Here is a 21,412-nt window from a genome sequence, read left to right as displayed (position 1 = left end):
GGAAGATCCCACATGCCGCGGAGCGGCTAGGCCCGTGACGCATGGCCGCCGAGCCTGTGCGTCCGGAGCCTGTGCTCCGCAACGGGAGAGGCCACAGCAGTGAGAGACCCGCGTACCGCAAAAAAAAAAAAAATTTTGGAGCATATTTGTCTATTAGCAGAAATCTAGGGTATTTACTATTTAAATTTTTCCTTCTATTTCTTAGGTGAAGTACAATTGTACTTCCAATGTCCTGATTTTTTTTAACAATATCTGCAAATGTCTGAGGGAAAATAGGAAAGAGTCTGAGTGGATTTTGAGTTGCTTTCAGAGTTATGCTTCTGTTTTTCTAAAGAGTCAACTTGTAAATCAAGAATTGCTAATTCCAACTCTTTCTTTGTCTGCATTTCTGTAAGTCATCTTCAAAGAATTGGATAGACTTTCCCATTATAATGTTTATGAGTGATTAGCCCATCTAACCACATTATTTGAATTTGCCTTTTTATTTTTTTTTATTTTTTTTTAACATCTTTATTGGAGTATAATTGCTTTACAATGGTATGTTAGTTTCAGCTTCACAACAAAATGAATCAGTTATATATATACATATGTTCCCATATCTCCTCCCTCTTGCGTCTCCCTCCCTCCCACCCTCCCTATCCCACCCCTCCAGGCGGTCACAAAGCACCGAGCTGATCTCCCTGTGCTATGCGGCTGCTTCCCACTAGCTATCTACCTTATGTTTGGTAGTGTATATATGTCCATGCCTCTTTCTCGCTTTGTCACTGTTTACCCTTCCCCCTCCCCATAGCCTCAAGTCCATTCTCTAGTAAGTCTGTGTCTTTATTCCTGTTTCACCCCTAGGTTTTTCATGACATTTTTTTTTCTTAAATTCCATATATATGTGTTAGCATACGGTATTTGTCTCTCTCTTTCTGACTTACTTCACTCTGTATGACAGACTCTAGGTCTATCCACCTCATTACAAATAGCTCGATTTCGTTTCTTGTTATGACTGAGTAATATTCCATTGTATATATGTGCCACATCTTCTTTATCCATTCATCGGATGATGGACACTTAGGTTGTTTCCATCTCTGGGCTATTGTAAATAGAGCTGCAATGAACATTTTGGTACATGACTCTTTTTGAATTATGGTTTTCTCAGGGTATATGCCCAGTAGTGGGATTGCTGGGTCATATGGTAGTTCTATTTTTAGTTTTTTAAGGAACCTCCATACTGTTCTCCATAGTGGCTATATCAATTTACATTCCCACCAACAGTGTAAGAGTGTTCCCTTTTCTCCACACCCTCTCCAGCATTTATTGCTTCTAGATTTTTTGATGATGGCCATTCTGACTGGTGTGAGATGATATCTCATTGTAGTTTTGATTTGCATTTCTCTAATAGTGATGTTCAGCAGCTTTTCATGTGCTTCTTGGCCATCTGTATATCTTCTTTGGAGAAATGTCTATTTAGGTCTTCTGCCCATTTTTGGATTGGGTTGTTTGTTTTTTTGTTATTGAGCTGCATGAGCTGCTTGTAAATTTTGGAGATTAATCCTTTGTCAGTTGCTTCATTTGAAAATATTTTCTCCCATTCTGAGGGTTGTCTTTTGGTCTTCTTTATGGTTTCCTTTGCTGCACAAAAGCTTTTAAGTTTCATTAGGTCCCATTTGTTTACTTTTGTTTTTATTTCCATTTCTCTAGGAGGTGGGTCAAAAAGGACCTTGCTGTGATTTATGTCATAGAGTGTCCTGCCTATGTTTTCCTCTAAGAGTTTGATAGTTTCTGGCCTTACATTTAGGTCTTTAATCCATTTTGAGCTTATTTTTGTGTATGGTGTTAGGGAGTGATCTAATCTCATACTTTTACATGGAGCTGTCCAGTTTTCCCAGCACCACTTATTGAAGAGGCTGTCTTTTCTCCACTGTATATTCTTGCCTCCTTTATCGAAGATAAGGTGACCATATATACAATGGAATATTACTCAGCCATAAAAAGAAACAAAATTGAGGTATTTGTAGTGAGGTGGATAGATCTAGAGTCTGTCATACAGAGTGAAGTAAGTCAGAAAGAGAAAAATACCGTATGCTAACACATATATATGGAATCTAAGAAAGAAAAAAAAAAGGTCATGAAGAACCTAGGGGTAAGACGGGAATAAAGACACAGACCTACTAGAGAATGGACTTGAGGACCGGGGAGGGGGAAGGGTAAGCTAGGAGGAAGTGAGAGAGTGGCATGGACATATATACACTACCAAACGTAAAATAGATAGCTAGTGGGAAGCAGCCACATAGCTCAGGGAGATCAAGGAGATCAGTTCGGTGCTTTGTGGCCACCTAGATGGGTGGGTTAGGGAGGGTGGAAGGGAGAGGCAAGAGGGAGGAGATATGGGGATATGTGTATATGTATAGCTGATTCACTTTGTTATAAAGCAGAAACTAACACACCATTGTAAAGCAATTATACTCCAATAAAGCTGTTAAAAAAAAAAGGTGACGGGCAGTTTTGAGAGAGGCGGTAAAGGTGAAGCAGCCCCTCCCTGAGACTCTCTCCTTGACATAATCAACAGGATGGAGACTAGAAAAGGAAAGGACTTTCTCGAGTGTGAGTCACGGGCTTTGAACGTTGGGGCCACGCTTATGTAACTGCCACCTGGCAGTAACTCTTGTGTCTGAGGGTTAAGGAGACCCTGTTGGTCTCCAAGGGTCATCCAAACACAGAGATTTTCCCAATCGCTCTGAAAAATATATTAAAAAGAAAGGAAGGGAAGTCAGCAAGGAGGGGAGGGGAAAGGGAGGGTTGTGATTTTATGTAGGGCGGCCTCACTGAGAAAGGGAAATTTAGGCAAAGAAGGTAAGGGAATGAGTCAAGGAACCTCCCCCAGGAAGAGCATTCCAGGCAGAGGGAACAGTGAATGCAAAGGCCCTGAAGCAGAAGCAGTCCCAGCAGGCTCCCAGAGCAGCAGATGGCCCACAGTGGCAGAGCAGCATGAGCAAAAGAGACGGGAAGAGATGAGGTCTGAGAGGCAATGGCGGGGGGCGGGGGGATCATGCAGGACCTTTGAACCGGAGGGAGGACTGTGGCTTTCTAAATGAGATGGACACGAGCAAGGACATTGACATCACCTGACTTACGTGTTAATAAGACTCCTTTGGCTATTTTATGGAGAATAGATTGAAGAGATATAATAGGAGAAGTGAGGGGTCTACTGCAATGGTCCAAGCACAAGATGATGGTGGTTCAGACCAGAGTGGAAAAAGTAGTCAGACGCTGCCCAGAGTTAGAGGGTGGAGCTGATAAGATGTGCTCATGGATCTGTTGTGGAGTGGGAGAGAAGAGTCCAGAATAACTCCAAGGTTTTGGTCTGAACAACTGCAAGGAGGGATTTTCTGTTTACAGAGATGGGGAAAAGCTTTGGTCTGGAGCTCAGTTCTGGACCTGGTAAGTTGCAGATGCCCATGAAAAGCCAAGAGGAGCTGTCCAAGGCAGCCAGCCTTCAGAGACAGAAGCTCAGGGGGGAGGCCCAGGCCTGGATGGGCCTGGGGTGGGGGAGGGTGGGAATTATATGCAGATCGTGTGCCTGTTTGTGCTTTCCTGGGTCGGAGACCCTCCCTGGATTCTCAGAGGGGCCTGTGATCCTGAAAACGGCAGGCCTTCAGCCTGGAGGGCTGTCTTGTAGGAGAGGCTGGCTCTTGCGAGAGAGGCTCAGGGGGGCTTCTGGCCAGGCATTTGTTTGCCTCTTTTCTGTGAACACAAGGAAACCACACCCTGTGCTGCAGCCTGATATCCAGAAATCAATTCTAAATTGCAGGCTTGGGTGCTTTGCAGGGGCCAAATGGCTGGAAGCCCAGGATAGTGTGCCCAGATTCCGGACGCCAGATCGGTGGTAACTTCCAGTGTAGCCTCTCTGAGATACCAAGTCCTGACATTCCTGCCGCTGCTCACTGGAGTTAGAAAAACATGTAGATGCAGGTTATCTCAGGAAGAAGAGAGGCTCACGTGGACCCACCCTGGTGTTCAACTTGCCAAGCACATTCCTGCAACGTTTTTTCTTTTTAATTCAGCAACACTTAGGAGATCACTTAAGTTCTGGAAGCTAAGTGTGTCAGCATTAGGTTTGGCTGCATGTAAAAGACATTATAACAGTGGCTTAAACAAGACAGGGTTTTGCTGCTTACTCACATAAAAACGTCTGGAAGTTGGCAGTTCAGGGCCAGCCTGGTGGCTTCAAGGTTATGAGGGACCCGAGCTCCTTCTCTACTTTTGTATTCTACTATGCTTACTGTGTGGCTTCCATCTTTAAGGTCACCTTCATCATTCAGAATAGCTGCTGGAGCTCCAGCTATCACAGCCACGTTCCAGGCAGCAAGGAGGAGGAGGAAGCAGAAAGGGCAAAAAGGATGGACCTTCAAGTTAAGTCAGCTCCCTTTAAGAACCGCATCCCAAACATCACCTACAACACGGACAGAACTTATTTAATTAGCCACACAGTCTCAGCAGGAAATACAAGACACATTCAAACTTGAGTTATTCAAGGAGGGTTTAACTTTTTTGCTAAGGTATGAGCAAGTGTGGGGAAATCACTAGTGATAGTGCAGCACTCAAGGCTAGTTAGTAACAGTGGGGTCATCCCCACTCCAAGACCAAGAGGGTGAGGGCAGCAAATGGTTACTGGAAACTCATGACACAGGGCCATTCAGTAGGAGCTGTCACCCTCTGTTGACACCACAGGGAGCAAGATGGAGGAATCCATACCCGAACCTCAGTTCTTCCTTTTGCTGATCTCCTGCCAGGACGCCCCATTAGCCAAACCTAGTCCAAAGCCAGTGTATAAAGCCCCTTGTGGATACAGCCTATCCAGGTCAGCTCCCTGGGCTGGAGAACGAGGCAGACAGTGGATCTGGAAGGTTAAAGGAAGGACCACTTCCACATGTAGCTACAAGAGAGTCTGGGAAATGCAGTTTCCTAGCTGGGTGTGTTGAAGATTAAAATCAGGGCGTGTTAATAAGGAAGAAGGGGAAACAGTTGTTGGTGGGCAACCTGGGATCTCAGCCACACCAGAGATCAGGAGCAAGGGTACCCCGAAGGGGCAGCGCCCCCAGCAGGGGGTGTATGGTTAAATGATGGGCACCACGAGGTGGTATAGGACACACGTGCTTCCCCACCGAGCTCACGGCCCCCACCCCCGGCCTGTCCTGGTCAAGGCTCTGTACCAGCCTTTACCCAAACCCACACACCCTCTTTGCTCCCTTAAAGCCTGGGCTCTGTGGGTCTCCAGGCCACAGTGTTACTTTGCGAGTTTACTTAGCTGGTCAGTTCAGCTGGAGTAGAATCAGCTACCGGTTGCAAACCCAGTGCCTGCAGGGCCAGGCTGGTACCACAGATGAGGGAAGTGGCCCTGATGGGGACCATGCAGAACCGGAGGAGAGCCCTTCTGAAGCCAGCCTTTGCTACTCAGATCCACCCACCTGTGGGCCCATCAAGCCCAGATCTGTGTATTTTCATGCAAAGACTGAAATCAGGATTGATGTGAAATCTCCCAAATAAAAGTTAGCAATTAATTCTGATTTTTAAACACTTCTGAGCAGACCTAAATCCAACACACGCAGACAAGAGTCTGTCCAAAGGCTCTTGCTTTGTGAGCCCTGTGTTACACCATATATAGTTGGGAGCTACTGTAATTTAAATTTTTAAAAGCTAACATGTTTTGAGTCCTTTCTGTATGCCAAGCATTGAACTAAAGGCTTTGCATATATTTTTCTCAGTTAAAATTCTGCAATAGTCTAGGTAAGAAAAAGCCATGGTTAAACATAGATTTAAGTCAAGACCCTGGGTTTGCTAACCGTGTCTCATCTCCCACTACTTCCCAAGGAGGGTCCGACATCACAGACTCCAATTATTTACCTATAATTTTAAGAAAACAAACATCAGAAAACATCATCTCTTTAGTTATCCATCAAAACCAATGCCTCCTATGTAATGCCACCCAAGTTGGGGGCCGCAGGACTTTGTCTTGGGGCGGGGGTGGCACGTAGGGTGCATCTTCTTCTAGTTGACACAGAGCTCTAGGACAAAAAGTAGATGTGAGCCACCCAAGTCCCAGGAATGGCCAAAATTGGGTCATATTTTGAATCTTGAGAGCCCCCAGCACCTGCTAAGTCCCCAGAGATAGCAGTTGCCCTGACCCAAACCTTTAGAAGAGCACATTAAATCAGCATCTCCCAAAATGCCTTTTTAGGACACAGGCCGTGCACGAAATCGTCTTGTGTGACAGGTCGACAAACATTGATTTTACTACTTACAAACTTCTTTCGATATGCACCCAAAAAAAATCTAAGTAGCACATCAAATGCAGAATTTCACATAGTTACTTGGGTTGAGATGAAAGTTTACTTTTTTAAAGTCACATTAGAGAAAAATATCCAATCAAATAAATAGTAGCCCAGGTGGTACACTGAGAGCCCCCCGCAAAAGCAATCAGAAAGGGGACGGGCGGATGAGTATGTGGAGGAAGCACCGTGTTTCTGGCAGGTGGGTGGTTTGGGCACCAGAATTTAAGTCGCCATCATAGGGGGGCGGTGAGGCCTCTGCAGTCTACTAGAGTCACCGAGGAAGGTGTCAGGGTGACCTCACCCTGGCCCAGGGAGGGCGGAAGGTTTGATCACGGAAAGAAGCCAGGTCTGTTTTTGTCTGCATGTCCCCAGGCTTGTGTTGGACGACAGAAGTTTTGGTTGGCTGGCCTTTTTATTTCTGTGTGGCCTGGTCTTCCGGGCCCTTCCCTCCCCTCAGAGCTGTCCATCTGCATTAGGTCTGTGCTGGGCAAGGAGATTAGATCATATGTTTTCCTGCTCCAGATGTGGATTTATCGAGCCTCGTCAACGTGGCAGCTTTAATAAAACAGGTTACGGTCCCCAAGGGGAGGCTTAACATGTCGTGCTGCTTACGCACAGGTGCGGCTGTCATTTCAGGGCACTGTTAAATTGTGCCTTAATAGTGGATTGACACAGCTCCCCTTCAGCCAGCTTATTTGGGCCGGGGTGAGCGCCCCGAGCAGACAGGTGCGGGGAACTGCTGGAAAGCGTGGACCATCATTCATTTGCCTTGCAATAAGGAGGATGGCGGTGCAAGGGCTTTGAGACCCTGGTTTGGAGCCCATTAAAAGAAAGAAACAGTTCCTCCGGTAGTTTGCCTTTGGCCAACGCAGCATTCGAGGCTGCTGACTGCAGGTGAATTATTCACCAGGTGGCGGCCCCCTTGCCTTCCAGAAGGGTCTGACAGGTCGGGTGGATGGCCAGCTTTGTCCTTTCTGCAGTCTCTGGAGCCTGCGCAGGGCCAAGTCCTCACTACCAGCTGCTTCCTTCTTTCTCTTCAGTCCGTGAACAGCGGTCAAAGGCTTGCTTCTGCCTGGAGCGCCCTAGATTCATGCTTTCGAGCAATATTTATTGAACACCTACTATGTGCCGGGCACTGTTCTAGGCTTCAGGGCTGTGAGGTGTGGTCAGTGGCCCTAGCTCTCATGGCTGTGACATCTAGGGCTGCAGGGGGTGACCAGCAAGATAAATATGTAAATGTTCCAAAGTGTATAACGTGTTAGAGCAACACGTGCAGAGTTGAAAATGTAAAGCAAGGAAGAGGATGTGAAATATCGGGCAGGGGAGTAAAATTGCGGATGTGGCGGGCAGGGTGGGCCTCACTCAGAAGAGAACTTTTATTCTTCTAATTGAAGTATAGTTGCTGTACCGTATTCAGTTACAGGCATACTAGGTAGTGATTCGCAGTTTTTAGAGGTTATACTCCATCTACAGTCATTGTGAAACGTGAGCTGTATTTCCCTGCGTTGTACAATATATCCTTGTAGTTTATTTTATACCTACTAGTTTGTACCTCTCAATCCCCTACCCGTATGTCCCCCCTCCCCCCAAGAAGAGACCTTTTGAGTAGAGACAAGAAGGGGGTGAGGGCACGGACCCTGGAGGTGCTGGGGAAAGGCGTTCCCAGAGGGAGGAACAGCACGGGCAAAGGCTCTGAGGCGGGAGTGAGGCTGCCGTGGCTGCGGAGACGGGGTGCGGAAGGGGGCCCGGAGCCCACAGGGCCTGCGGACGACCGCGGGGACTCTGCTCTCCGAGCGGGTGGGAGCCACGGAGAGTGCTGAGAAGAGGAGGCTTTCTGGCTACTCCTCGGGGAATAAACGGCCGGAGTCCAGGCAGGAAGCAGCTGACCTCATTCAGAGGAAAGAGGATGACCGCTGCCCGGCGAGGAGGCGACAGGACTCTGAGTCTCGATGTTCCTTGAAGAAAGAACACCAGGCTTTGCTGATGGATTGGATGTGGGAACAAACAGCTGGGACCAAGGAGTAGCCAAGATCGTCGCCTGTGTCACTGGAGGAGAGGGGAGGGGCTCAGGGTACACCCGAGGTGTCTCTTAACCAGTAACGTCACCGGGTAGACAGTTGCAGGTTGTGCCAAACGCCAGCCATCCCCTCACCTTGCCACCTCGCCACCTGTACTACTATTTACTTTTTTTTAAACAGACGTGATTGTTTTTTAAGAACAGGATTCCACTGCCCTAAATGAGAGAAGCTAGCATCGCTTGCCCTAAGTCAAAGGAAATTAAATCGGGCAATCCAGTATAAGCTAACACAGCTGCCCGCCCAGAGCTCCAGCCGGGTGGCCGGGGCTCTTCCTGTTGAAATAGGAGGCGTGAGGGTGTTAAGGACATGACCACGTGACCGCAGCCACCCGAGACTTTCTCCTGGAGTTGATCAGAAGGAGTGAACGGGAATCACTTTCCCACTGCTGGGGTCCCTGGCATTTGGCGATGTGACCCTGTGCCAGTCTCACTGGTGTGCCAGCTAAAGTCCCCTCTGGGATGATGAGGGGACCTGATAGTCCAGGGGACGATTCTGAGCCTCATGGAAGCCGAGAGTTGACCAAGTGTGTGGGGACCTCTGTGCCCTTCCTGGGTTCATTATCACCACCTCCTGCGTGCTATAAACTGGACGTTTCCTGAACGTGACACCCAGCGTCCACCTCTGCTGTCAGACAAGCTTGGGTTGGAGTCCTCACATCCCACTTCCCCAGCTCTGTGGCTGTGACCAGTCATTTAACTCCTGTGCTCAGTTCCCTCTTCTGTTAAATGGTTTGTTGGGAGGACCAAGTAACACGATGCACATTGTGTGCCCAGCACAGTGCATACAGCAAACATTCAGCCAGTGACAGTCACCACATTAATGGTAATGATTGTTATTGACGTGGAACACTGCCCTCTACCCCAGGGACAAGTCGGAGCTGTCTCAACAGCTAAGTTATATTAAGAGTGGCCAAACCAGGGTGTTCAGGGACCAGGCAGGTAATGTGAATGGGCAAAGTTGGTGTGAGACTATAGGGAGGGCTGGGGAGTGTGGCACAGTAGAGTGCACATCATCTGGTGCTTTTTAAAGTCAAATTTTTTAAATCCACTGCACACGACACAGACACACGCGTGCATATCATGGACACAAACCAGCGTGGGCTCCTGAATTATATGGAAACGCAAAGAGTGAGATAATTTTTTTTGTTGATTTAGCAGATACTTGTTGAGCAGTCAGTATGTACCAGGCACTGTTCTGGGCTTGGGAGGACAACAGTGAACAAAGTAAGCCTAGATCTCTGCCCCCGTGGAGCTGTCCGGTGGGATCAGTGGGCAACATGCAAATAAGAGAACTGTCCGAGGGCAGTAAGTGCTGGGGAGCAAGTGAAGCAGGGAGGGGGTGTAGGGGTGCTGGAAGGAGGGGCGGCAGTTTCAGTGTGAGGCCAGGGAAGGCCTCTCAGATATGTGACCTTTTTTTTTTTATTGGAGTATAATTGCTTTACAATGTTGTGTTAGTTTCTGCTGTACAGCAAAGGGAATCAGCTCTAGTATTCGTATATCCCCTCCCTCTTGGACCTCCCTCCCACCCCACCCCCATCCCACCCATCTACGGCATCACAGAGCTGAGCTGAGCTCCCTGGGCTAGGCAGCAGGTTCCCGCTAGCTATCTATTTTACACCTGGTAGCATATATATGTAAACCCTAACCTCGCAATGCATCCACCCTCCCCTTCCCCCTCTGTGTCCACCCGTCCATTCTCTACATCCACGTGTCTATTTCTGCCCTGCAAATAGGTTCATCTGTACCATTTTTCTAGATTCCACATATAAATGGAATCAGATATGTGACATTTGATGCATAACCTGAAGGAGGCTGGAAGGATGCACCCCAGCGCCAGTGGGGCCCGGGGCTCTGCTGGACCCTGAGGCCTCGGCCCACTCCCTCTGCAGGTTCTGATGAGTTCGCACCAGCTGGTGGAGGGCAGCGTTGGAAAGCTCACCTCCTCCATCCCCTCCAGAGGGAGACTTCACACCTGGTAGAAACCCTATAATTGCCACCAGTTACAGGTGGGACCCTTGGGGACTTCTCAGGAGGGCATGTGACCTTGACAACAGACATTCATGTAGTTCCAGGCCTGACGATTCCTGTTGAGACAAAAAGCCGGTTCTTTCCTCTATCCACTGGGCTGACCTCGGCAAAGAGCCTCAGGGAACACAGCTGGCTCCCGGTGGGCGTCCCTTATAAAACTGCCTCAGCACTGGGCTCGAAAGGGCAGGCTGCGCTCTGTTTCCTTCGGTCGTTCAGTGAGGTGTTACAGAGCATCATTGTATGTTCCTGGGGGTAGGGTGGACAGCGCCCTGGATCACCCAGAACTCTCAGTGCAGAAGCAAAGGCAGGTCATAAACAAGTGAACTTGTAAAGACTGTTTCAGAAGGATAGAAATGCTAAGAACAAACAGACATTGGTATGATAGCAAGTAAACAGGGGGCTCCTTCTGATGGGGAGGTCGGCCAGGCCTTGTTGAGGAGGTGACCTCTACGTTGAGATCTGAATAATGGGACAAGCCAGCAAAGGGAAGTGTCGGAGAGGGAGTCCAGGCAGAGGCAAGAGCAAGTGCAAAGATCCTGGGGCAGGGATGAGCTTGGAGCCCTTGAGAAACAAAGAAGAAGCCAGTGTAGCCAGGGGAGCAAGGGAGAGGGAAGAGATGAGGTCAAAGAAACACGGGAGGTAGGTTGGCAGGGAGGGCCGGTCTGGAAGGCTCTTAGGCCACAGTAAGGAATTGGGGTTTTCTTCTGAGTGTGACGGGAAGCTGCCAGGTGGTTTGAAACAGTGAAGAAATATGATCTATGTTTGCCTCAGGGAAGCTCTAGCTGTTTCCTTCCCTGTTTGGTGGAAAGATGGGATAAAAGAATCATGTAAATCTCCATTTCACTCTTAGCCTTTAGGGACAGGGTGCCAAGGGGGGTCTGATTTGTTGTTTTCAGGTCACTAGGGGGTGAGCTAGTTGGTGAATTGGGATCAGCAGCTCCCTGGCAAGAATCCAAACCCTGGATTGGTTTCCTACTGCTGTCCTAACAGATGGCCGTCAACCAGTGGCTTAAAACAACAAATTTGCTCCCTCACGATTGTGGAGACGGAAGTGTGAAATTAAGGCGTTGGCAGGGCTCTGATTCCTGCAAAGGCACGGGCGTGAATCCTTCTCAGTTCACCCAGCTCCTGGAGGCCCAAGGAGCTCCTTGGCTTGTGGCAGCATCCCTCCAGTCTCTGCCTCCATCTTCACATGGCCTTCCCCTCCGTGTCTGTGTGTCTTCTTCCTTCTGTCTCTTGGAAGGACACTTGTCCTTGGATTTAGGGCCCACCCAGGTAATCCACAACGATGTCACCTCAGGATCCTTTAGTACCTCTGCGAAGACCCTTGGCCAAATTAGGTCCTATTCACAGGTGCCAGGACTTGGGACAGGGGCTTATCTTTGGAGGGTGGACCATCATTCAACCCACTATAGACCCTAAGAACTGCAAGGAAAAGAAAAAAACAGAGGATGGCCTTAGAAGGAAAAGAAAAAGGATTTCCGTTGAATATTTCTGTTCAACCTACTAAGTATCTGGGTACCAGCCATGGTATACGATTTCACATCCATTCTTCACACGTTTATTGAGTACCTACTGTGTGTCACACACTGTAGGGACATTGAGGATTCGGCACTGAGCAAGGCACGCAGTCTTTGAGCTCCTGGAGCCCTCAGTGGAGCAGGCAGTGTGCAGGCACCGGCACACAGTAGGGTTTCCACACAAATTCCTTTCCTTCCTATACCTTGCTCTGCTCACAGCTTCATTGAAAAACAAGAATAGGCATGAGTGAAATCACCATACCTCGTGGTTTATCATTAAGTCCTAATAATACATGTGTGATAAGAGTTCAAGGGAATCAGAAGCCAAAAAAAAAAAAAAAAAAAAGGGCTTCCCTGGTGGCGCAGTGGTTGAGAATCCACCTGCCAGCGCAGGGGACACGGGTTTCAGCCCTGGTCCGGGAAGATCCCACATGCCACGGAGCAACTAAGACCGTGCACCACAACTACTGAGCCTGCGCCCTAGAGCCCGTGAACCACAACTACTGAAGTCCACGCACCTAGACCCCGTGCTCAGCAACAAAGACAAGCCGCCACAATGAGAAGCCTTCACACTGCAACAAAGAGTAGCCCCTGCTCGCCACAGCTAGAGAAAGCCCGCGCACAGCAACAAAGAGCCTACGCAGCCAAAACTAAATACATAAATAAATCTATTTTTAAAAAAAAGAGCAATGAGAAGAGGTGCGACTGTACTGATGGGTCAGATTTCGGGGGGCGGGGAGATGGGAAGTGGGTTCCAAGCTGGAAGGACCATGTGGACAAAGGCGACGACAGTGGGTTATGACTGATGCAGAGCATGTCCGCTGAGAAGTATTCGGAGAGAAGGTGGAGGGGGGAGGGGTTGCCAGGTTGACGTGATCGGATTTCATTAAGACGGAACAATTCTTGGGGAAGTTCCAGATGAAACAAAGTATAATCTTCTCTCTGTTTACATAGTGGTTGCTTTCCAAAAAAAAAGTCAGCATATATTAATACCCTGCAAAAAAAAGATGTTCTGTTTATGCAAGACAAGAGTTCTTTACTAGGCTCAGATAACTTATAAGCAGGTTTTTACCTACCCGCCCCCATGAATGTCTAGTGGAACTGGGGACCCAGGGTACTTCCTCATTGCACAGGGCCATCCAATTGTGCATTGCTGGCCGCTGCCCAGAAACGCCAGGGGTGCCCCCCAATCTGTCCCTGGAGATTTCCAACATACACTCCCCTCCCCCGGGATGGGGGTGCTGCCCTGTTGAGGACCACTCAGAACCCATCTCTAATTGTTTGGTGCCCGACTGGGACGCACTCGTTGGAAAACTGGCCCACATGTCACTTCCGCTCTGGTTGCAGGTTCCATGCAGGTGATGAACAAGACACGGCGCATCATGGAGCAGGGCGGGGCGCACTTTATCAACGCCTTCGTGACCACGCCCATGTGCTGCCCCTCGCGCTCCTCCATCCTCACCGGGAAGTACGTCCACAACCACAACACCTACACCAACAATGAGAACTGCTCCTCGCCCTCCTGGCAGTCGCAGCACGAGAGCCGCACCTTTGCCGTGTACCTCAACAGCACGGGCTACCGGACAGGTGAGGGAGCCAGGCTGCCACGGGCGGGCACACGAGTGGGCTGGGAACCTCCGACGTGGTACCCGCTGTCCTGCCTCGGACCACTGTCTTTCCCACTGTGGTCCCTGTACTGCGAGGGGTCCCTGTAGTGCGTGAACAGCTTTCTTTTAATTTAAAAGTTGTGCATTGACTTCTAGATGTGTTCGAAAAATACAGATTTATTCGCCTACGGGAGTGATAGAAAGTGACCATTCCAAAGGAATTTGAGTTAAAAAAAAAAAAAAGTGAGTCTATTTAAACTATGAAATATACTACAGAGAGGCCTTGAAGCACTCGGGCAGGAGTATGAGTTCTCTGTGAATTGTGCTGTTTAAGTCGTTGGGGGACTAGTTCGTTAATTCGAGGCCATCAGCATGGAACAAGCTTCCAGAACACTGGGGCGGGGGATGGCGGGGAGCGCACGTGGGGCCTGTGGCCGCTCTACAGACGGCAAGGGGCTTCGCCTACACTTGGTCGTCTACACCGCCCCAGGTGCTCCGTCCCTCCTGCAGCTGGCGCCCGCAGTGTTGGTTGCATCCGGGGTGTACAGCGAGCAAGGTGTCCTGTCTCTTCATCCTGCAGGAGGTACTTTCGTGCGTTCTGAAGACTCACCTGCCAGGCTGGTTGCCTGAGGCAGAGGGACAATTACAGTCACTTATCTGCAGCACGGCTGCAAAGTCCTTCAGACTCAATGAAACTTGCTCTAATTTAGAAAAATAAACGCTCCTCACCTTGGGTAAGGAGCCAAGGCAGTTGTGAAATCAGATACTGTGGCTTGAACGTTGTAACCCTGGGAAGTTGTGTTCAAGTGACAAGGGGCTTGTTTGGGTAGGAGTGACATGAGAGAAGGACGGATACCTCCCTGAGCTGGGTTCAGGGCACTGAAGCCGTCCTGGAAGCTGGGCAGCTGCCCCTCACGTACACGGTGTGGCTGGCGTGGGCACATCGGGGTGAGGAGCACGCTGGTGAGGTGTGTCGTCTTGCAGACTGTTTCCACTGCCAGAATCACCCAGAGGGCGGGCCCCGCTGAGAGAACTAGGAAGGCCTCAGTCCTAGACACATGACCCTGTTGGTTCCGGGATCTCTGCAGAAAGCCACACGGCTCAGAGTTTACCCCAGGCCACCACCCATCTGGTTGCAGAGACCGGGATATAGATGGAGGAAGCAGGACAGACCAGGGCACCTACTGAAAAGGGGCATCTGCCACTCAGGTCCAGGTAATTATAGCCATTCGTGCTCAGGGTTGCCAACCTTCAAATATTTCTAATCTGAATTCTTGGCCAAAATCTGATTTTAAAGCATGTTGGCAAAACTCAGTTTGGTTTGTTTTGTTTTGTTTTTTTAATACACAGTGTGGACCCACAGAGAAAACATGTCTGAGGGCTGTGAGACCCATTTTTAGAACCTCTAGCTGAAAGGTCTGTGTAGAAACCTTTAGCTTTGGATGCCAAAGGAACAGTAAGGACCCTAAAAGTGTACTCATCCACCCCCCACATTTGACAGCTAGGGCAGCTGCAGCCCAGAAAAGAGACTTGCTCATAGTCGTAAAAGCAGGCGCTTGTGGCATCATCAAAATGGAAACCAAGACCGTAGGACTTCAAAGGGAGTATGGATGTTGTTACATCCATCAAATTGAAAGGAAACCTATATCCTGCGATATCTTAGGGGCTCACGATAGGGGCCAAAGCCTGGTGTTTCAGAATCATGTAGCTGGCACTAGGGAAGGAGCCATCTCTCAGGATTTAACATTTCTTCAAAATTGATTTCCGCAAACTTTGTCCTTGAATTTAAACAAATCACCAAAAAGCGCTTTCCCCAAAGAATTGCTTTCATCCAACTATGCTTGACTGTTACACCCTCAGTGAAGACTGGGAGTGTAATGCCGAGTATAAATTGCCATATATAGGACATTTATGTTTTTTGTAAAACTGTCCCTGAGAGTTTTATCCGTTATGTTTAGAATGGCCCTCTCTGCAAGGAACTCTGTTCTAACCTGACATTGAGAACTCAGGACCCTGAAAATGTCTGTTTACTGTGATGAACTTACGTGCTCTTGTCATTAAAGAATAAGAGCTGTGTACCCTGTATACTTTCCCTTTTTGCCCTGGTAGTTAGGAAGCTCAGATTTGAGTTTTATTCTCTTTTATGGCTGAGTAACATTCCATTGTGTGTGTGTGTGTATATATATATATACACACACACACCACATCTTCTCTATCCGTTCATCTGTCAATGGAAATTTGAGTTTTATATTAAGCCACTGCTTAAAGTGAAAACATGACCAGTTATGCTGGTCATTGTAGGTTGATTGAGAAAAATAACAGAAAACTAGAATGAATTCAAAATCCCTTTTAGATTAACTTGATTTGTATGACTCACATTAGAATAATTAGACTCATATTAGAATAATAACTTTTTAGCTTCCCAGGGAACAACAGTCAACTGTTCTTACCAGGTCTTTGGACACATTCAACCCTGCATTCTCATGAGTGTCTAGGGCAACTGATTGAATTAGATTTAAGTTTTTGGCTGTGTGTGAGAGACCCAAGACAGAAGTCATTTATTACTCTCTCAACTAAAAGTCTGTGCTGCTTTGATGGACCTGCCCATGAATCGATCAGAGACTCAACCATTTCCTTTTCTTTTTTTTTTTTTCCTGAGGCATAATTGGCATATAACGTTATAGTAGTTTCAGATGTACGACATGATGAATCAATATTTGTATATATTGCAAAAGGATAACGACAACAAGTCTAGTTAACATCTGTCATCATACATAGTTACAAAGGTCTGTGTGTGTGTGATGAGAATTTTTAAGATCTACTCTCTCAGCAACTTGCAAATATACAGCGTAATATTATTAACTGTAGTCACTATGCTGTACATTATAGCCCCATGACTTATTTATTTCATAACTGGAAGTTTGTACCTTTTGACCCTCTTCACTCATTTCACCCACCCGCTACCTCCCACCTCTGGCAACCACCAATCTGTTCTGTGTATCTATGAGCTCGGCTTTGTTTTAGATTCCATATGTAAGTGATATCATATGGTAATTGTCTTTCTCTGTCTGACTTATTTCACTTAGCCTGATACCGTCAGGGTCCATCCATGTTGTTGCACATGGCAAGATTTCCTTCTTTTTCATGGCTGAATAGTATTCCAGTGTGTGTATACCACATTTTCTTTATTCTTGCATCCACTGAGGACACTTAGGTTGTTTCCATATCTTGGCTATTGTAAATAATGCTGCAGTTAACATGGGGGTGCTGATATCTTTTCAAGTTAGTGTTTTCCTTTTCTTCAGATAGATACTCAGAGGTGGAATTGTGGGATCATACGGTAGTTTTATTTTTAATCTTTGAGGAACCTCCGTACTGTTTTCCATAATGGCTATACCAATTTACATTCCCACCAACAGTGAACAAGGGTTTCCTTTTCTCTAAGTCTTTGCCAACATTGTTATTCTTTGCCTTTTTGATAATAGGCATTCTAACAGGTGTGAGGTGGTATCTCATTGTGGTTTTGTTTTTTTTGCGGTACGCGGGCTTCTCACTGTTGTGACCTCTCCTGTTGCGGAGCACGGGCTCTGGATGCGCAGGCTCAGCAGCCATGGCTCACGGGCCCAGCCGCTCTGCGGCATATGGGATCTTCCCAGACCGGGGCATGAACCCGTGTCCCCTGCATCGGCAGGCGGACTCTCAACCACTGCACCACCAGGGAAGCCCTCATTGTGGTTTTGATTTGCATCTCCCTGATGATTAATGATGTGAAGCATCTTTTGATGTACCTGTTGACCATCTGTATATCTTCTTTGGAAAAATGCCTATGTAGATCTGTTGCCCATTTTTTAAATTGGATTGTTTGGTTTTTTTCTATTGAGTTGCATCAGTTTTTTGTATATTTTGGAAATTAATTCCTTATCAGATGTATGAGCTGCAAATATTTTCTCTCGTTCGGTAGGTTTTCTTTTCATTTTGTTGTGCACAGTGTTCCTTTACTGTGCAGAAGCTTTTTAGTCATTCCATTTATTTCCTTTTGCTTTTATTGCCTTTGTTTTTGGTGTCAAATCCAAAAAAAATCATTGCCAAGATCCATGTCAAATGATGATTTCAGGTCTTATGTTCAAGTCTTTAATCTGTTTTGAGTTAATCTTTGTCTGTGGTGTAAGATAGTGGTTCACTTTAATTCTTTGATGTGTGGCTGTCCAGTTTTCCCAGTTCCATTTATTAAAGAGACTGTCCTTTCCCCATCATACATTCTTAGCTCCTCTGTCATAAATTAATTGACCATATATGTGTGGGTTTATTTCTGGGCTCTCTATTCTGTTTCATTGATCTATGTCTGGTTTTATGCCAACACCATACTGTTTTGATTACTACTGCTTTGTAATACAGTTTGAAATCAGGGAACATGATGCCTCCAGCTTTGTTCTTCTTTCTCAAGATTGCTTTGGCTCTCTGAGGTCTTTTGTGGTTCCATACAAACTTTAGGATTGTTTTTTCTGTTTCTGTGAAAAATGCCGTTGGAAATTTAATAGGGATTGCACTGAATCTGTAGATTGTTTTGGATAGTACGGACATTTTAACAGTATTAATTCTTCCAGTCCATGAGCATGGAATACCTTTCCATTTATTTGTGTCTTCTTCTATTTCTTTCATTAGTTAATGTCTTATAGTTTTCAGTGTACAAGTCTTTCACTACCTTGGTTAGGTTTATTCCAGATATTTTATTCTTTTTGATGCAGTTGTTCGTGGGACTGTTTTCTTAATTTATCTTCTTGATAGTTTGTTTTTAGTGTATAAAAACACAACAGATTTTTGTGTATTGATTTTGTATCCTGCAGCTTTACTGAATTAATTTATTAGTTCTAACAGTTTTTTGGTGGAGTCTTTAGGGTTTTTTATGTATAATGTCATGTCACCTGCAAATAGTTACAGTTTTACTTCTTCCTTTACGATTTGGATGCTTTTTCTTTCTTTTTCTTGCCTAATTGCTCTGGCTAGGACTTCCAATACTAGGTCAAATAAAAATGTTGAGAGTGGGCATCCTTGTCTTGTTCCTGATTTTAGAGGAAAAGTGTTCAGCTTATCACTTGAATAGGATGTTAGCTATGGGCTTGTCATGTATGGCGTTTATTATGTTGAGGTATGTTCCCTCTACAGTCACTTTTTTGAGAGTTTTCCTCATATATGGATGTTGAATTTTGTCAAATGCTTTTTCTGCATCTGTTGAGATGATTTTTATCTTGCATTTTTTTTAATGTGCTGTATACATTGATTGATTGGGGGATGGTGAACCATCCTTGCATTCCTAGAATAAATCCCATCTGAACATGGTATATGATCCTTTTACTGTATTGTTGAATTCAGTTTGCCAATATTTTATTGAAGATTTTTGCATTCTGTGTTCATCAGAGATATTGGCCTATAATTTTCTTTACTTGTGGTGTCCTTGGCTGGTTTTGGTATCAGGGTAATGCTAACCTCATAAGATGAGTATGGAGGTATTCCCTCCTGTTCTATTTTTTGGAAGAGTTTGGGAAGGATTGATATTAATTCTTCTTTGAATTTTTGGTAGAATTCACCTGTAAAGCTGTCTAGTACTGGACATTTGTATTTGGGGAAGTTTTTGGTTATTGATTCAGTCTTCTTTCTAGTAATTGGTCTGTTCATATTTTCTCTTTCTTCATCAGTCAGTGTTGGTAGGTTGTATGTTTTTAGGAATTTATCCATTTCTCTAGCTTGTCAAATTTATTGGCATATAATTGTTCGTAGTAGTCTCTTATGATCCTTTGTATTTCTGTGGTATCAGTTGTAACGTCTCCCTTTTTATTTCTGATTTTATTTATTTGAGTCCTCTCCCTTTTTTTCCTGGTTGAGTCTAGCTAAAGGTTTATCAATTTTGTTTATCTTTTCAAAGAACCAGTTTGTAGTTTCATTGATCTTTTCCATTGTCTTTTTAGTCTCTGTATTTCATTTATTTCTGCTCTGATCTCTATTATTTTTTTCCTTCTACTAACTTTGGGCTTTGTTCTTTTTCTGGTTCCTTGAAGTGTAATATTAGGTTATTTATTTGGGATTTTTCTTATTTCTTGATGTAGGCATTTGTCACAAGGAACTTCCCTCTTAGAACTTCTTTTGCTGCATCCCATATGTTTTGGTGTGTTGTATTTCCGTTTTCATTTGCCTCAAGGTTTTTTTTCTCTTTTGATTTCTTTGACCAGTTGGTTGTCCAGTAGCATGTTGTTAATCTCCACGTATTTGTGAATTTTCCAGTTTTCTTCTTGTAATTGATTTCTAATTTCATACCATTGTAGTTGGAAAAGATGCTTGATATGATTTCAGTTTTCTTAAATTTATTAAGACTTGTTTTGTGGCCTAACATATGATCTATCCTGGAGAATATTTCATGTGCACTTGTAAAGAATGTATATTGTGTTGCTTTTGGATGGAATGTTCTGTACATGTGTGCTAAGTCTATCTGATCAACGTATAGTTTAAGACCTATGTTTCCTTATTGATTTTCTGTCTGGATGATCTATCCATTGGTGAAAGTGGGGTAATAAAGTCCCCTACTATTATTCTATTGCTGTCTGTTTCTCCCTTTGGGTCTATTAATATTTGCTTTATATGTTTAGGTGCTCTTAAATTGGTTAGAGACTCAACTGCTTTCTGTTTCTCCTTATTTCCCACTGATGAGAAACAAGTCACATGAGCACGCATGATTGCAGAGGAAACTAGGGAATGTAGTCTTTATTCTGGGTGGCCATTTGCCCAGCTCAAAATTCTATTACTATGGGAGAAGAAGACATGGATACTGAGGGAAGATTAAAGTCACAACCTCAATAATGGTTCTTAGTCCCTTTGTGTATGTGATACCCTTTTGAAGACAGGAGGTTAGCTGGAACTGTGGAAGACTGGAACCAGAAAACTGTTCCTTAAGTGGACCAGCAGTTCATGTAAATAGTTCTTTTAATGTATTTAATTAGGTATTTTATCTTGAAAAAGTGAAACTACACAGTTTTAAAAATAACTTTATTCTGTGTTATATTCTAATAGTATTTAACAACGATTAGGTTATAATTGTGTCGAATGGGACTTCCCTGGTGGCGCAGTGGTTGAGAGTCCGCCTAACGATGCAGGGGACACGGGTTCGTGCCCCGGTCCGGGAACATCCCACATGCCGCGGAGCGGCTGGGCCCGTGAGCCATGACCACTGGGCCTGTGCGTCCGGAGCCTGTGCTCCGCAACGGGAGAGGCCACGGCAGTGAGAGGCCTGCGTACCGCCAAAAAAAAAAAAAAAAATTATGCCGAATGGATTGATTCTTTAATCAAATGAATTGATGAAGTGTCAGTTAAAGGCAGTGGAGGGGATAACTTGTTCAACAAATTTAAATGATAGCACAATATGATATCCTTTACTTCACCTTCAGTTTTCACAGCAAAATCATAAAGGGTCATTTTTGCAAAAGTATTTGAGGATTCGATCAGTTTTCCCAAGGGCCTCTCTTAATCCTTTGACATCTGAATCTTCCCTGTGAAGTGCTGATTCCCTCATCATCATTTTCAGTGATCTCTTCTTCAGTTATCTCATAGACCAGATGATTGTTTGTCAGTGGATTTGCACATGCTTTAAGCTGTCCTCCCGCATCACTTTAATTAATTTCACAAAACCTTGCATCTTTCATAAGATTTGCCATTTCATTTTGCTGTCATCTTGCTCTGTGCTTCCCCGTGTTTGCAGTAGAGATTGACACAGGATGAAGTGAGAGGTGCTAAGTTTAAGCAGGATAAATATCAATTTGTTCATGGGTATTTCTGTGTGTTGGCTTCCTCTCACTTCAGGGACTCAGATCTCAA

At 45.6% G+C, this 21,412-nt stretch overlaps 1 protein-coding gene across 3 annotated transcripts in view; it reads left to right on the top strand.

The window, feature by feature from the left end:
• Nucleotides 1-21,412, top strand: part of SULF2 (sulfatase 2) — a 148,594-nt gene that overhangs the window by 44,159 nt on the left and 83,023 nt on the right. For all 3 annotated transcript variants that reach the window (XM_082670578.1, XM_082670576.1, XM_082670577.1), the window contains exon 3: nt 13,293-13,532. In XM_082670578.1, coding sequence (XP_082526704.1) covers nt 13,293-13,532 — 240 coding nt within the window. The remainder of the gene's footprint in view (nt 1-13,292; nt 13,533-21,412) is intronic.

Source organism: Grampus griseus (assembly GCF_964374135.1).
Source record: "Grampus griseus genome assembly, chromosome: 14".
Lineage (NCBI taxonomy): Eukaryota > Metazoa > Chordata > Mammalia > Artiodactyla > Delphinidae > Grampus > Grampus griseus.
Note: the sequence above shows the minus strand (reverse complement) of the source record. Positions and strands in the feature narration are given on the sequence as shown.